Here is a 16343-nt window from a genome sequence, read left to right on the forward strand (position 1 = left end):
GAACTATCTGCACGGGACAGAACTTCTCCTCTCCAGGTGCACCAGGCAGTGACCAGGAAGAAGGAATCCCTGGAGACTCAGAGATGGCAACAACTGATGTCACAGGCATGGTCCGGTTGAGCTGAGTGCTCTCCAGGTGACTGGGTTATATAATCCTCAGCGTGACTAAGTGGACTGACATTGGGAATGTGTTAAAATTTGTAGCCAAACTCTTACAGCTTTCTGCCTGCACCTGAATGGCACCTTCACAAGGAAATGTTTAGGATAATTGGAGTAATTGGATTAAAAGCATATTAACAATTAACAAGATTAATAAAAGATGTAAAATGGCTTAACTGTGGGATCTGTCAGGCGAAGTTTCTCTTCTAAGGGATAAAAACAGATGCATACAGGATGAAATCCTAGAGAATCAGGCTACAGCTGAACTCTTTACAAATTTGTCTTTCAAACTTTTGAAAAAGCAGGTACAACAGGAGGTTGTTTGTGAGTGGGGTTACAAGCAGCAGTGCTTTTTGCAGTCGGTGTAGCCAGCTGTGCTGGAGTCACCTCTGTGTGTACAAATTTATCTCTCTGGGACACACAGCCTCACTGCTGCCTGAGCCAGCACTTGGGAAAGCAGCAGTCACATCCACAGGCTCCAGTGGCCCGAAGAGAGGAACCCACAGACCCCAGAGGATGCCTGAGGCAGTGACTCATTGCAACTCTTTAAAGTCACACTCTGCAGTATTTTTGACTCCTTGAGAAAAACGTAAGGCAGGATTCCCCTTTGGAGAAATCCTACCAAGACTCCTAAATAGAATTTTTATTCAGTCATTTATTCTTTTTTTTGCCACCAATATGCTTGGTAAAGTCTTCACGCTTAAGTTTCCCAGCTCTCTCCCAAATCTTTTAACGATTGGCTCGCAGCCCCGTACTCAGGTGTTACGAAAGACTTCAGGGAGGGGTCACAAACTGTTGTTGGCATTCAGATTTTTCATTCTTGAGTTAAAGTTACTCATAATTCAGTAAATTAGTAAATTTCAGTAAATTAGTAAACTAGCAAATCAGTAAACCGCTTTGCTAAAAAAAAAAAAAATCAAGATTACAGCCAAAGGAGGGATCCAGGAGCACGTTCCCGATGACATCCAGGGCTAAAGGGCGTTGTTGCGGTGGGGAGGGAACCGTGGCACAGCTAGAGCGGTCTGGGATTGCACAGCGCTTCTGTGGGACGGGCAGGAGAGGAACTAAAGGCGGTGAAAGGGGAGGGCTTAGGTGAATGGAGGAGGAACAAACAAGTGTGGCGAAAATGGAGGGTAGGGGGATATAAGGGCCAGTGGCACGTAAATCGCTTGCTGATGCGGCAGGGACGCCGTGCTCCCGGGAAAACATGCTGGACCGCCCCGCCGAGTCAGCTCTCGGGTTCCCTCCTCGGGAGCTTGCTCTCTCCCGGCCTCGCCATGGCCAAGGGCACGGGCTCCCTGCCGGCCCCCTGCGATCCCACCCCCGCTCTTCCTCCCGGGCCGGCACTCTCCGGGCAGCCAGCGAAGCGAGCCGCACGGCGGGGCCGAGCGAGCGGCAGCCGCGGGGAGGCGGAGCCGGAGCGGAGGGGCGGCGGCGGAAGGGCCGCCCCGCTGCCGCTCCGTGCCCGGAGGGGCGGTGCTGCGGCCGTCGGACGCTGCGGAGCGGCGGCACGGCACGGGACGAGGCCACCATGGGCCGGACGCTCGTGGAGCTGTTTTACGATGTGATCTCCCCGTACTCGTGGCTGGCGTTTGAGGTGAGCGGTGGCACAGGGAGGGAGGCCCTTCCCGGTCTCCGCGGTGCCCGAGCGGCGCTGGCACCCGGCCGGTCCCGCCGCCGCCTCCCTTTCGGAAGAGCCGCTCAAGGGCACCTCGGGCGGCTGGCTGCAGGCCCTTTGCGCCGTGAAGTTAATTTTTCTCTCACCTCTAAGGGGTGCCTGGGCTTCTCCCTCGCGTGTTGAAATCCAGGAACACCAGGGAAGCGTGTCCCAGCCAAACGGCAGTGCAGGAGTTAGTGCTGAACATTTTGCTTCTGGGGTAGCTTTCATATTTAAAAAGTGCAGGTGTCCTGATCATGACATGAGCCTGACCTTTCCCATACTTACCGCTGCTTAGCCTTGGATAGTCGTGACCCGAAGAGAGACCCCTCAGTTTTTCTGAGATCCGAGTTCTCTGGCAGCATCCAAAAAAGGCTTTAGAAAGACTAGCCCTAATACAATAGGGAAGGATTTATCTGTAGTACTTAGTGCCTAAGCTGCACACAGCTCTACAGACATCTCTGACTCTGAATCCCTCACTACTCTTTCACGTTGCAGGCTCTCTGCCGGTACCGGCACATCTGGAATATTGAGCTGCGCTTCCGTCCAGCTTTCCTCGGTGGCATAATGCAACAAACTGGTATGGAGTACAGGGAGATGAGCTCTGCAGGGCTCTGCAGGGCTCAGTGAGGACACCTTCTTCACTAGCAGAGTACTGAGTCTGCAGGCCCTGGGTGTGTGCAGAGCCCACACAGATCCAGCTCTGAACTAAGTTATGGCACCAGTAACAGATTAACTACAGCACTGTGGAGCCCCAAAGAGATTGAGAAATCAGTCACAAGGAATTTCACACTGTTGCAACTACACAGACAGTCTGTGCCAAAGTCCATCTGTTCTAAAATACAATAAATAAATAATAATAATGACAACTTGACAGGGAGTGTTTTCCTAGAGTTAGATTTTAAACCAGACTTAATTTGTGGAACACTTGTACTTTGTAATATACAGGAAAGATACAACCATGTCCTGAGACAGTACTTATGACCTTAATTGGATCACCAAGACTGACAATGCATAAATCATGAATTAACAAGTCTTTCAGTTGGTTTACCCGTGTTTTAGGAGTTGTCTAGCTTAAAAGTCATCTGTCTGAATCAACATAAATCCCTGCTAGGACATTTGTACCTTGGTTTAAAACTGATTCAGCTATCCTAAAGGTTTGATCAGTGCAAAACTGAAATAAACCATGTTTAAATTGTAGCATTATCTTTGGAAAAGCCAAGTATGTTTCAGTAAACCAAAATGAAATTATACTATGAAATTGGAGTCTTTCTTAGGTATATGTACATATGAGGCATAATTTGTCCAGTGTTGGTTTGTTCAGTATTACTATAATACAGCTGGAAATCTCAACAGAACTTTTTCCTAAAAGGTAACAAGCCACCAGCAATGTTACCAAAGCGAGGGGAATACTTGCTGAAGGATATGAAAAGGATGGCAAAGTACTACCAGGTGCCTTTACGTATGACCCCAGACATCATGCAGCACATCATGGGCACTGGTAAGAGTCTTAGCAGCTATTTCTCATCCCTAGCACTTCTGGTTCCAGTTCTCCCTACGATGAAGTCCCTGTGTGCAGCCTTTTCCTGAACCTGTGAGCAGTATGAAGTCTGCATTCATAGCCATGAAGGAAATTTCTGGAGAAATGTGGCTGTGAATCATACTAGCACAGGAGATAACTGTGGATCAACATGAGCTTTACTGTACAGACTGTGGGTTTCTCAGGACTGTTACAGGGGAGATCACACTGTTCTCAGGTAGCAGTCGTGCAGACCACACCTGCTCCTGCTGCTGTGCCTTGTCTGAGTGTTCCTCTGTCTCCCACGAATGCAGGCAGCCTGACGGCCATGCGCTTTATCACAGCCATTGACATGACAAACCCACAGTACCTGGAGCCCTTATCCAGGCAGTTCTGGATGCGCTTTTGGTCACAGGTCAGTACTTCATTCAGCCAGCTCCTTGACCCTTTCTGTCACCTTCCCTGTCCCGCATTGTTCAAATGTGGAATTCCAGCAAGAGGAAGAAAATGTCTTTTAATGAAAAGTCATTGCAGGAACTTAAGGTCACAGTGGTTCCGAAGCCACAAGCTCATGATCAGCCTTATTTGCCTTCTTTTAGGTATATATGGTGAGTCCAACAGGCTTGACCAGTGGATCAGTGGTTCCTATCAGAAAACACTTTAATACATTCCTAGATTAGGTGACTTAAGACCTTTTTGGAGGTAATTTCTCCAGCAATTAGTATTGAGTTTATTTTTGTTTTCTTAGAAAACTTGCTTTTAAAAATCCAGAGATGAGCTTTTGTTTCATAAATACTGATTTACTTATTTTATTATTTTACCAGCATGAAGACATCAGTCAGCCAGAGAACATATTGACTGTAAGTGTTTTCTTTTTCTTGGTGCTTCTGCATTTCTGATAGATATTCTTATTGATGACTTTGAGGAAAAATTGATTTAAATTCACTTGCAGCTCTGTTTGGATTTTTGGGTTTTTTTTTTTTCTCAGAATCAGAATACACTTTTTTTTTTTTTTTTTGTTAATTCATGTGGCAAGATACCCAGGCTGGACAATGAGTTACCTATTGATACTATGTTATTAAAAGTCATGAAAGTATAAGAAAGTATAAATAGTTTCTGCATTGAGGCACTGCTGCTATATGAAATGTTCAGCTGTAATGCAACACTTGGGGAAGGTGACTTTCCTTAGAGTGATGGAGTCAGGTTTTCTATTAAGCTCAGTCCTATTATGCCCTTTTATATACCTGGAAATTACACTCCTGATGTTTTTTCTTTTGCCATTTCAATTTTGTTTATTACAGCAAAAGCTGTAATAGCGTGCAAGGTAGTATACCAGCAGATCCTCTTGAAGGTCTCTCCTTTTATAAGTTCTTGGAATATGGAGAAAAGAGAGGAGTTGACTGGTGTCTCCTATCCAACATCCCTAGTTGAAATCTGAAGCTTGGAGTCTTGCTGTTCCTCCCCAAGTCTAGTTCTTGCACTTCAGCTTCATCATAGTGTCACTTTTTTACTAAAGTTTCAGCAAAGGTTTGCACTTTGCTTTTTAAGAAGCAAGATTTGAAGGATATAAATAAAGTTATTTTTTATTTAAACATATAATTTAATTAATTAACTATACTTATAGCTTAAGATATAATTAATGTGGTACTTTTACTCTGGTAGGCAGCCAAGCACCACACAGGTGCTTACTTGCTTCCTCCCACCGCCCAGAAGGACAGGGGAAGAGGAAAGGAAGAATAAAAGCCAGAAAACGTGTGGGTTGAGATAAAATTACTTAATGAATAAAAGAGAACTGGGAGCAGAGTGAAAGACAACAAAGAATCCCTACATGTAGACTGATGCTCAGCCAGTTCCCAAGAAAAAGCATAACCTGCCTAAACCCCCTCCTCATCAATTACTGCTGAGCATGGCATATGGCATGGTCTGTCTCTTGGGTTAGTTCAGGTCATCTCCCAGCCTCTGGGGAAGCCCCACTTTATTCACTGTGGGGGGAGAGTGAGAACCAGAGACTGCCTCGACACTGTGCAAACGCCATTCATCAATAGCTAAAATAATTAGGATGTTATCAGCATTGTTTTGGTCACAGATCTGACACACAAAACCATAGGAGCTGCTGTGAAGCAAAGTAGCTGCATTCCAGCTAGATCCAATACATAAATATATACAGAACATTGTCACATTGTCTCTGAATCCATCATTATTTAAATAAAGCAAGAACTTCATGCACCACAAACTTCATACTCAGAACAATCTCCAATTTAGCCACAGTTTGGCAGTCGATGAGTATCCCCCCCGTGCATCAATGCAGAGAGGGAGGTGTCCCCTTGTCTGCTTGTGTCTGTCTTCATTCACTCCTGCAACAAGTACTAGACTTTTCTGGAAATTTGTCATCCAAAGGTGGCTGAGAGGTGCCAGCCAATCATCTGAGTCTTTACAGGTGGATTTATTTTACACATCAGTCAGAAAAATGGTACTTTTAAAACCTGATAATAATTCCTTAGTATTCTTTTACTTCTTTATTTAATCAAAAGCAGCTTCACGTAAATTGCTATATCAGCAATGTGTGGTCTGAATTCTGCCCCAGTCCACTTAAATCCTCTTTCTGCCCTGAAATGGTGAGGACCAGATACTACTTCACAGTGTCCATATTGCACTCTAAACACTGTGGCTACCAAGCATTTTGTTCTAGTCCAGTGGTACACTTGTTTAACCTCCTCTTCAAGCACAGTCAGAAAGAGCTCCTCATTTTCCTGATGTGTTAGCAGGAGAAGGCACATGAAAATGCTGGTGCTAAACAAAAAAAAGTCATTGAAAAAGTCATTAACACCTGCATGTGCAGGATTACTTCTCCATGTGCAATACTGCATTTCTTTCTTTTTTTTCTCTCTTTTTGTGAAATACTTTATTCAAAGAGTACTTGGAAATCATTGTTACCAGGTAAACACTGGACGTTTAAATTTGGCTACTTTGTCTCATTCCTGTGTGGCAGAGGCTCAGGGGAGGTGAAAAAGATCCAGCAGTAACACCAGCCACTGTTAAACCTCTGTGATTTGGTGTCTTTCATACAGTGTCACAGATCCCATGTGGCTGCATTTCTGTCTTGGTAGGCTTGTACGGTGAGATTTTACTTTTCATAACACCAGTTTGAGTTTTTTTGTAAGTTATCTGATGAGTCATTGTATCTAAGGTTCTTTTGTTTTTTTTTTTTTCTTTGGTTTAGGAACTCCTGGGGGGAAAAAAGTGCAGATTTGGGGCTTGGAAGATTTAAAATGTCCTTCTACTTTGTATCTGAGAGTTGTTAAATGATGAATAGGTTGGAAATACAGCAAGACAGTTGTGCAAGAAGTGCTTCAAGAGTATTTTGAATTTTTTTGTTAATAGACTGAAGATTAAATTAATTATACCAGGGTGGGAATTGGAATATTTACTTTTAGAGTATTCTTAATTAAATCATCTTTTCACAGATTGCCCGACAGGCTGGGCTCTCAGCAGAGCTCTCCCAGAAGGCACTTGAAATGGCTTCATCCCCTCCAGTGAAGGACCGACTGAAAGACACAACAACTGAAGCACTGAAACATGGGGTGAGATGCTTCCAATGGCACTGGGCTTCACAGCTCTGCATTCCTTCCCCCTTAAGAATACAGGAAAGCAGGGACCAATGAGGGTGATGATTAGAAAGAGCTGTGTAGACTTCTTGTTTTCCAGTGTGTGAAAGCCACCTCACTGTTGCTGGTAGTTTATCTCACTGTCATCTGGGAAAACAAGGTTGACCCACTCATTCCAAGGACAGAACCTTTTTTTTACTGAGAGATACCATTTTACTGAGAGATACCATTTATTGCTACTTGGAATAGAACTGTGGATTAATCAGGTTGTTTTTTATGCTCCTTCAAAAGGGGCACACAGGCTCTGTAGAGTCACCCATTTTTAGATGGCTTCATTAGGCTTATCTTTAAGAAGGAAGAAGGTAAAAAGAAGGGGAGGAAAAAAAGTAAAAAATTGCTGGGATTTATTCCGGAAGATTGGTGATATGACTGCAAGAAATTCTCCCATTATAACATTCTCTGTTTCATCTCCATGGTGTCAATAGGCATTTGGGATGCCTGCTGTTGTGGCACATTATGATGGGAAACCTCATCTGTTTTTTGGCTCTGATCGTTTAGAGCTGCTAGGCAGCGTTATAGGTGAGTCTACCTCATTTCATCACTTTGGTTTCATGCTTTCACCCTCTTGGAACAAAATACGTAATGCAGCTGAATAAAACACTCCTAAGGGCTTTCAAATGTTAAATAATGTTGGTTATCCTTCTCCTGGAATGAAACTGCTGACTGAAATCTGTCCCAGTGCACTTAAAATGACCAAATGATCCTTTTCCAGACCAGAAGTAACTTGAGTTCTCTCTCTCACACCCTCTCTTGGTGTGTTTCAAGGCTTTGTGCTCCATGCGCCATTCTCAAAATATCCATATGTAACCTTTTGGTACTGGACAGTAGACCTTGGCTAAGATTATGACTATGGCTGGTACTGCTTTTTTTGTTGTTGTTGTTGTTCTAACATTTTCATTTTATATCTGTTCCTTCTTATTAAGAGCACATTATTACAGCTCCCCAGTCCTTAACTTGTGTCTACCTACACAGCTGTTTAGGTTGTTCATATATTGACCATCCTTCTTTTCATTTTTCTATTAACAGAATACACACTTTAAATTCTTTAAGAGATTGAAGTAGGTTGTGATAAATAATAAAACTAAAGTTACCTGTTTTTATGAGTTACAGGGCATTTGACTATTCATCTCAAGATCTGGCACTTGAGAGAGTGTCTCTAGAAAGAGTAATGCACATCATTAGTTCATGCATTTGTGGAAGACATTCAGCAGGAAGTATTAATTAATGTAAATTTGTATTAGTCATAGGCTTAAGCAGAATGGAAATTTTTTGAGATTTTCTTTTTTAGTATTCTGGATGAGCTTCTGATTCTATAAAATATTCTTGATGAGCATGACAGTGAGGAAGTAGAGTATCAACACCCACTACAGCAGTCACTAATACTGACTGAAATGCTGTGGCCTGGTTTCTAGTCTCAGCTCCAAGGACTTAATCAGATTTTCTTTCTGATTCTCTGACTCTGCAGCCTTGCACCCTTTTTTTGCTTTTTTTTAACCCCCACTTCCCCCTGCAAAATGAGTCCTAAAAAGAACTGATTTCTCCCTCATGTGGAATATCCCTGACCTGCAGAACATCTCATCTGTAATGGAGGAAAATAATTCTTCTGTACAGTTGTGACTAGACAGTGAAAGATTTATGGAGCTAGCTGTAGCACACCAAACAAGATATAAATCTGTATTCCATCACCAGTAGCTACCCTTCATCTACTGTTCAGAGTAGGAACAATAATCCTGCTGCAGAAAAATGACCAGCCAATTACTTGTACGGATTACATTTTAATATATCTCTTTTGTGCTGGTTTGTCTTGCAGGTGAGAAGTGGCTGGGACCAGTTCCAAGCCCTCAGCTGTGAAAAGCCCTGGGGAAGTATATAGGAAGGAAAATATATATGTCAGTCTTCAGTGGTTATCTGAATGTATTCAATTTTATGGAGAGATGCCTTTCTCATCCTTAATAGTTAACTTTACTGCTTGATCTCATCTGTAATTTTGAAAAATATCAAGGTTTGCCAGTATTACCAGCCTGGTGAGGTATTTACCAATACAAATGTGCTTCCTTTCTTTCAACAGATCAAAGATTAACATTAAAGATTTAACTTCTTGCAGAGTGAACATTCTTCCCTGGTTGGTTTTCTTTCCTTTACCCTGAACACATGAGGATTACGCAGTTACTGGACTGTGACCTCCGGGTTTCTTATGTCTTCCTGTTTGTCCTTTACAAACACACACACACACATAAAACCTAAGAGAAGCTGGTCACATTTCCTTTTATTTTAAGTCCAGTGTACTACATAGACATAAGAAGCACAGGTTAAGATATTAATGCTTCCTTTTACTTTGCATCATGGCAGCTGGGAAAGACACAATTCAAGCCTAAAGAAGAGCCTAGCGAGCCAATCAAGTATTTTAAAAGGAACTGTCCCCATCCTGGACAATATGTGATACACCTGCAGTGACTGATGTTTGAGGAAACCACCATACACGTGCATTTGTGGGCACCAACCCCAAACCTTGCAGGGTTTTTAACTAATCCAGGTTTTACAGGAATGTCTTTGGAGGATGGTTGTGAACACCACTGTAGGTTCAGCTGGTAACTGAAGTAGACTCTGTTTTGCTTCCTCAAGGATGCCCTAATTGCTGCCTATCCAAAGGTGATTTGGATATGGCTGTGAGGGACTTCCAAGCAAGTAGTTTGCAGAGGGAAAGGTATGCAAACAATTAAAATAAGAAATTTCACATGGAAACTGTTTGAGCTTGGCCCTGTATTGGCTGAATTGGAATGACACACAGAAATTTGATTTATAGGAAGTTTGATTTCACAATGATTCCACACTCTGATGCATCACTGAATGAAACAGCAGCAGCTGGAATTCCCTTCGTCTTTTTCTGAACTTTAAGGTAAAGCACATTCACGTATTTTCACTTGAACAGCAAATCCTAGAACAAAGCATCAGAAAAAATATCTGTATACTTCATGTTCTTACACCTCTGAGTGTTGTGGGAGTATCATTTGTTCCCCCATCCACAATTTTTACTTCTTTCAGCTCTTCAGGAAATACCCTAGGATTGGAGGAGTCCTTCCTCTTTTTTACCAGTGCACCCATTACTCTGGGCAAATTCAGCCTGGAACTTAAGGAAAACTTTGTGAGAGATAAGAGGAGTTAGAATGACAAGGAGGTTACCATGGATGTGGCTGCCATAGGTTTCTTTGAGTGCCTTGAAGCCATGTTATAGAAATTTTTTACCATTTCTCCCCTGAAACTTGCTAGCCTCCAATCTGTGCTATCAAACTGATTCAGAGGTTGTGATAAAATGGAATGACTAAAACATCCTTTAAGCCAGTAGCGCTATCTCAGGAGTGGGGTAAAATGCCCTTTTGTGGAAATAATGTGCTCTGGTAAGGAGCTGGTGAGAATTCAAAGAGCACCTGGAAATAATGTCACAGTGAAAAGCAGGGTCTCATGAAACTTTGTTCTTTGAGCCAGATCAACTGAAAAATAACCAGCCTTTGTGGCAGAATGTTGTTGATTTGGCAGATGAACCAAAAGACATGGATCCTACAGACTGCAATATATTTCATGAAATTATTTTAAATGCTCTTTGACCTACTTCAAATCAGTGGAAATTACATGCTCAAAACCTTAGGTACTAAAATCATACATGAGTACTACTGAGATACATTGCTTATTGCCTATAATAGCCACCAGTAAATGCAAAACCACAGCCTTTGCCTTTGTATCAGTGAGTTTGCAGATTGTTGCAATTCTGACTCTCTACCTATTCTGAGCAAAATGTGCCTGTTTGGGAGCAGAACTTTGAGGGAGTTCTGCCCCTCATTTACACAGTCTTGCTCCTGTGTTACAGAGCCGTGCTGTGAGCTCCTGGGAAAAGCTCTGGGGATGACCCCAGTGAACAGTGGCTGGCAGCTGCACTGTCACGCTCAGCTCTAATCTCTGCTGTAGCACACGCTGAAGCAGCCTCAGCGGCGAGTATCAGCTCCCCTCTCTGATCTGCTGTGGCAACCGTGGCCACCACCTCATGGGGCTGAACTGTGCACCTGACTGCTCCGAATGCCACAAGGTGGCAGGGCAGCTAAAACTTGAGCGCTGAGGATCTGAACAGAAACAGTAAGAACTACGAGCTATTTAGGAATGTTTAGGAATAGCTGGAAGAATTTTCTTCCATAAAGGTGATCCTCCTCTACTCAGCTGCGTACCAAACTAGTTCCTGAGAGCCTCAAATCCCCACCATTTTCAAGGCAGCTGTTTAGTGTCAGACCAGAGAAGATACTGGGCAAGGAAAGGGACATTGAGCAAAAAGACTCAACAACATAGACAAAACTGGACTATGAATTCTAGGGAACAATCCTGAAGTGGTGTTCCCATTTTCCCTCATCAGGAAATCAATCCCACTTCCCACGTCTGGAAAAGCTGTGAAACTGGCTTGGCAAGTAGGTCCCACCAATGCTAGGCTGAAAGCAAATAAGCAAGTGTACAGATAGGCACAACATCAGAAAATGAGCAACAAAAAGGGGTTCTGCAAAGTAATGAAACTATTATAAAAAGCAGAGGTTAGGCACAGAGAAAGGCAGGTTGTATCTGAGCAAAGGAAACTGAACAATGAAAGACAAAGAAGAGGAAGAAACTGTGCCTAGATTAGGGTAGAGAACAGAATCTCAATGGGAAATGCTGTTCCCTGAGAGGGAGGAGGCAGCCGGGAAAGGGAGTGCTTAGGTAAATCAGACAGGCCAGAGTCACTTGCCACGGAAGATTGCTTGGGGAGGAAGGTAAAGGACTAACTCTGTTTCCTGAGAAGCTGTACAGCACTTGCTGCACTGTCTCAGAGAGGCAGGGATGGCCAGGGGCCTGTGGCTCTCCTCCCCCGTGTCCATTACCTGTGCTCCTCACCGTGCGTGCAGCAGACAGTGCTCCAGCGCTGACATCACACACAGCACAAAATGGAGGCCTGCAGAACAAGGCACCGCTTTAACCTCCCCCTGCAAACACCTTCCTACTGCCCTTTCAACCCTCAGCAAGCAACACCTAAATCAAGCCTCTCTTTTCTCCCATCCTTATCTCTGTGCAAACGAGAAAACATTTTATTAAAGCACTTACTGGATTATGGTGCTGAGCCTCTGCTTTGCTGCCTTTTCCTTTTCCAGTGGAGCCAGCAACACTGCTGGAAGGAAGCAACCTGCTTCCTAGAAGGGAACCAAGCACAGAACAATACAAAAATAATCAAGAGGGTATCCCAGGAGCTGCACACATAGCTGGTTTTACTCCAAAGTTTTCACAGATCTGTGGCACATCCACAGATAAGAGTGAAAGGAGTGTACCTGTGCCCAAATTGACTAGGTTTACCTTCTACCTGTCTACCTGTTTCTCATTCCAGCTCAAAACATGAGGAAAGTGACTGCTTTAATTTCATTTAAAAATAGTCATCAGCCACTGTTTCCAGACAATCTGAATGCCTTATTCTCAAGGATACACATTTGTGAAGCAGACTCCAATCTTATGCTCTCACAGTGTTTCTCCTCCTTCTACCTCTGACCCCTCCCTTGAGATTCCCATATCTGACCTCAGGGTTTAAGGAATTTGCCTCTCATCACATATCAACACCATGGCAAAACCAGGGATTAAATGCTTGCAAAATTCACAAATTAAAAGCATTCTTTTGCTTTCTGTAATCAGCTTATATTTACCATACACATTTCTCAAAAAATGAGTAAGATGTCTTTAACATAACAGCCTTCTTAAACCATTCTACATTTACTCTTAGATGATCCTCCATTCTATCCATTCTATGGTTAAAATTACTAAATATGCTTATTTCCAACCAGTACAGTTTGTGAGAGTTTATGCATAGCTACATCACAACATAAATCTCTATTATAAAATACTAAATCTTTTCTTTAAATCAGAGGAAAATGGAAAGAGTTTGAATTAAAGAGTTTAGCGTGGAATGTGCTAAGGGGTAGAATGGACAGGTGAATACCTCTGATGGCATATCTAACCACCATTCAATCAGGAAAAGAAAGAAAGCTAATGAGGGATTCCTGCTAAGATGGTAAGCTCAGATGCTTTTCCCAGGAACACTTCTTTCTTTCTTCTTCTTTTTTTTTTTTTTTTACTTATATGTGATCACACCAGTATTTTCTAGGAAACAGATAAGATGCAATTATTGTTTCAGCACTTTTTCCAAGGTAGACTATCCCCTTTCCCAGTGCCATTATGTAATTTAAAACTGAGATATAAAATCAAAATTGGTGAATCACTGCCTAATGCTGCTAAACTGTGATTTTAAACAATGTGAATTAACAATATGAGGGTTCTTCTCTATTTTGTATATATCCCAGTTCCACTATGCTAAAATTTAATAATGATGTATGTTTTTTGTAGGAAGTTACTAACAGGCCAACTAACTAAATAAAAATATACCTAACAGTACTGGTAGTGTCTATGTGTTGAGGAGAGTTATAGCTGAATTTTTATCCTGCCCTTGAGGCTAGGGAGAAAGTCACCTCTGCCTCATGTGACGTGCACTGGCACATGAGACATGTTGGTACTTTAAAGCCAAGTCAGAAAATATTTTGGCAAAGGCAGTTCTCTATGTCATCATCTGGGAGCATAATGACCACAGACTGACTTTTTTTTTTTTCCCTGTAGCTTTGCTGTCTCAATCTGAAAGGCAAATTGGAGAAGCCAAGAATGTGTACATGGGTCAGGAATGTTGGATTTATTCAGCGTAGGATCTAGACTCACAGTGGGCTTGTCTTAGGTTTCTCCATTAAAGAAAATTTGTTTGGTCTGATTTTACACAGTGCATTAACTTCGGCTGAATACTTACTAGATAACTTAATAAAGGGCAAAACTATACCACCAGGATATTGCTCTCTGTCCCCAGGGTTGTAAAACCTAAAAATTACATTGAACTAAACATTGCATTCTCTGTAATGATTATTCTCAGTGATGCATATTAATGCATCTTATATACTGTAAGATAATAGAGTCAGCAGAGAAAGTATCTGTGAAGAGCAGAAGGGGCCAATGGAAAGCATCCCTGCCTCCAGCATCCACAACAAAAGAGGAATATCTGATAGAACAGAGATTTCTGCAGAATATCTGACAGTATCACATCTTCAGTGCTGTTGCTAAGATACAGACAGTTTTATGTAGGGATCTGTCTAATGGCCATTCTTGATATCTCATATATGGCAGCTGTGGGGAATGAGACCTAACTCTATTCTCAAATTAAGTTGACTCCACTTTCTGACCCTTGTAATCTTTACAAACAATCCTTTCTCACACAATTCCTATAAAGATTTCAGGGTTCATTTCAACCAACTCTCTTCCTTGCCATACACATAATCCCTAGTATCTCTTATCATCTCAACATGCTCTAATTCCAGTCTTCCAGCAACAAATGTTAAATGTTTTGCCTTTCACAGTTTCTAATGACTTCCCAAACTCAAAAGCTTAGTCTTTTCAATCATACTTTCCCAAAATCTTACACAGCCCCATTCTCAGAACCAGACTGAAACTGATTTAAACTTTCCCTAATTTTAGCTTAAGGCTGATGTTCAACAAGAAATGCTTCAATCCAAACCAGTTCATTTTAACAAAAGTGAAATGCAACTGCAAACAGGGTCTGAGATCAGGGCAGATGATCCAGCTCCACAGCAGGAAACACAACAGGTGTCCCTGCTACAGGACTGAAGAGAACTTCTAAGGAATATAATCATCACTGCACTGAATGGATGATTATAGTGAATGGATCCAAGTCCCACTGAATGGATGATTATAGTGAATGGATCCAAGCTGAGTTTAATCAACTACATCTGAGCTTTAATCAAGTACTAGACTAAGAGCCCAACCTTGACAAAAAAACTCTGAGTGCAGGTTGGCTTCCTGATTACCCACGTTCTTAGGAGCATACCGCTTTGTTCAGGAAGCAGTTCCTATAATCTCATATCCAAACTATCTAGTTTATACAGGGACTGCAATCAGAAATGCAACCATAGCTCTCCACAGAAAAAACATGAACTCTTTAATTCTTTGCAGTCTACTGTAACTCCTTTTGCAGTATGTACAGCACTATTTATTCATGGCACTGAAGAATTCTTTCCCAATTAAACTTTGCATGGCAGCTGCTCTCCCCATTTTTGTGGGCTATCATCTACCTGTGCTTCTAAAATATTAAGTACAGCATACAAAAGATTTGGCTCAACCTCTCATACGCTTCTAGAAGCATAAGCAGAGGGTTTTTTCTATTTTTCTTTCTTTTTTACCTGGTGAGCTAGAAGGACTGGGTGTGCAGTCACTGTCATCCAGCCACATACTCTGAACCATTGAATCCTGTTTTGGAGGGCCCTTAAGTGAGCACGTCAGCTCCTAGAGAGGGCAAAGAAGATGTGTTTTAATAATGCACCTGGTAAAAATTCAGGGAGGGTAGCCTCTGTTTGTTAGAGATCATACACCCACCCTGTCATTCTCCTCTTCCTCAGATGTTCCATTTTCCCTCAATCCACTACAACAACTGCTTACACTGGATGATGAACGTGAGAGTGGCTGCATCACACAGTATCCTGAAGTCTGACTCCTGAGCATTCTGTGAAATGCAAGCATTCAACATGATCATGCTTATTGTTACACATAGGCTTAACTTCTTGAGGCATAGCTTTATTATGTAGCAGTCAGAAACAGTAAGAATATATTATTAATCCACAGCTAGTTTTTCCACCTAGGAACAGAATTCAGGTGAACTGGCATGCATACCTTAATTTCTTGTTGCTACATCACTTAGGAGAAACAGCAATTCTCTGTCTCCATTCTGGATAACTGTATAAAAGGACAAGTCTGAATGAATTTTTAAGTCACAGACCTGAGTGTAATAAAGTGGAGTGACTCAAATCACCTGCATTTAAGTATTAAATACATCTAGATATTCATTAAAATCAACAGATGCCCTGTTGTGGATATCAGAGATTTTAAGAGCCTAAATACAGAAGGAAGAGGTGTTAAACTGAGTATGAAGAGCAGGTGCAGTCCAGTCTAGGCCACCCATTTCCACAGGTGGTCTCAGGCGATCGTGTTTTGTTTTATGTGAACTTCCAGGCAGAACAAAGGGACCATAAAAAGCATACTTTTCATGTCATAGAGCTTATAAATTGTTACTGCTGTTTTCTGTATAGCTGTAACAGGAGGAAGCAGGAAAGCAGACACACATTAACCAGTATTACAGAACAGTTAACTAAGAAAGTTTAGGGAAGCAATGGGGAGGTAGGAACACATTACTGAGATCTGCATTATTGCAGGATGTCTCAGTGTAAAACTATGTAGGATCAAG

General features: G+C 42.1%; 2 protein-coding genes across 8 annotated transcripts in view; one reads left to right on the forward strand and one right to left on the reverse strand.

Annotated features, from left to right (window-relative positions):
- Nucleotides 1-1625: 1625 nt before the first annotated feature.
- GSTK1 (glutathione S-transferase kappa 1) lies at nt 1626-9161 on the forward strand. 2 transcript variants are annotated; one of them, XM_054270125.1, is made up of 8 exons: nt 1626-1756; nt 2315-2396; nt 3189-3317; nt 3650-3750; nt 4160-4195; nt 6800-6916; nt 7426-7519; nt 8811-9161. In XM_054270125.1, exons 1-8 carry the CDS (start codon nt 1691-1693, stop codon nt 8849-8851), a joined length of 666 nt encoding a protein of 221 aa, XP_054126100.1. In that variant the 5' UTR covers nt 1626-1690; the 3' UTR covers nt 8852-9161. The 2 variants fall into 2 exon arrangements, with proteins under 2 accessions (XP_054126100.1, XP_054126101.1); XM_054270126.1 differs by lacking the exon at nt 3189-3317.
- Nucleotides 9162-9246: 85 nt separating this feature from the next.
- Nucleotides 9247-16343, reverse strand: part of LOC128933197 (rap1 GTPase-activating protein 1-like) — a 43973-nt gene continuing 36876 nt past the window's right edge. For all 6 annotated transcript variants that reach the window (XM_054270122.1, XM_054270116.1, XM_054270115.1 and 3 more), the window contains 4 exons: nt 15479-15605; nt 15286-15388; nt 12113-12198; nt 9247-11963 (listed from right to left, as the gene is read on the reverse strand). In XM_054270122.1, the coding sequence (XP_054126097.1) occupies nt 11940-11963; nt 12113-12198; nt 15286-15388; nt 15479-15605 (340 nt within the window). In that variant the 3' untranslated portion in view covers nt 9247-11939. The remainder of the gene's footprint in view (nt 11964-12112; nt 12199-15285; nt 15389-15478; nt 15606-16343) is intronic.

The sequence above is a fragment of the Melozone crissalis genome, unplaced genomic scaffold, assembly GCF_028551555.1.
Source record: "Melozone crissalis strain CALT ecotype California unplaced genomic scaffold, PUWL_Pcris_2 ptg000008l_1, whole genome shotgun sequence".
Lineage (NCBI taxonomy): Eukaryota > Metazoa > Chordata > Aves > Passeriformes > Passerellidae > Melozone > Melozone crissalis.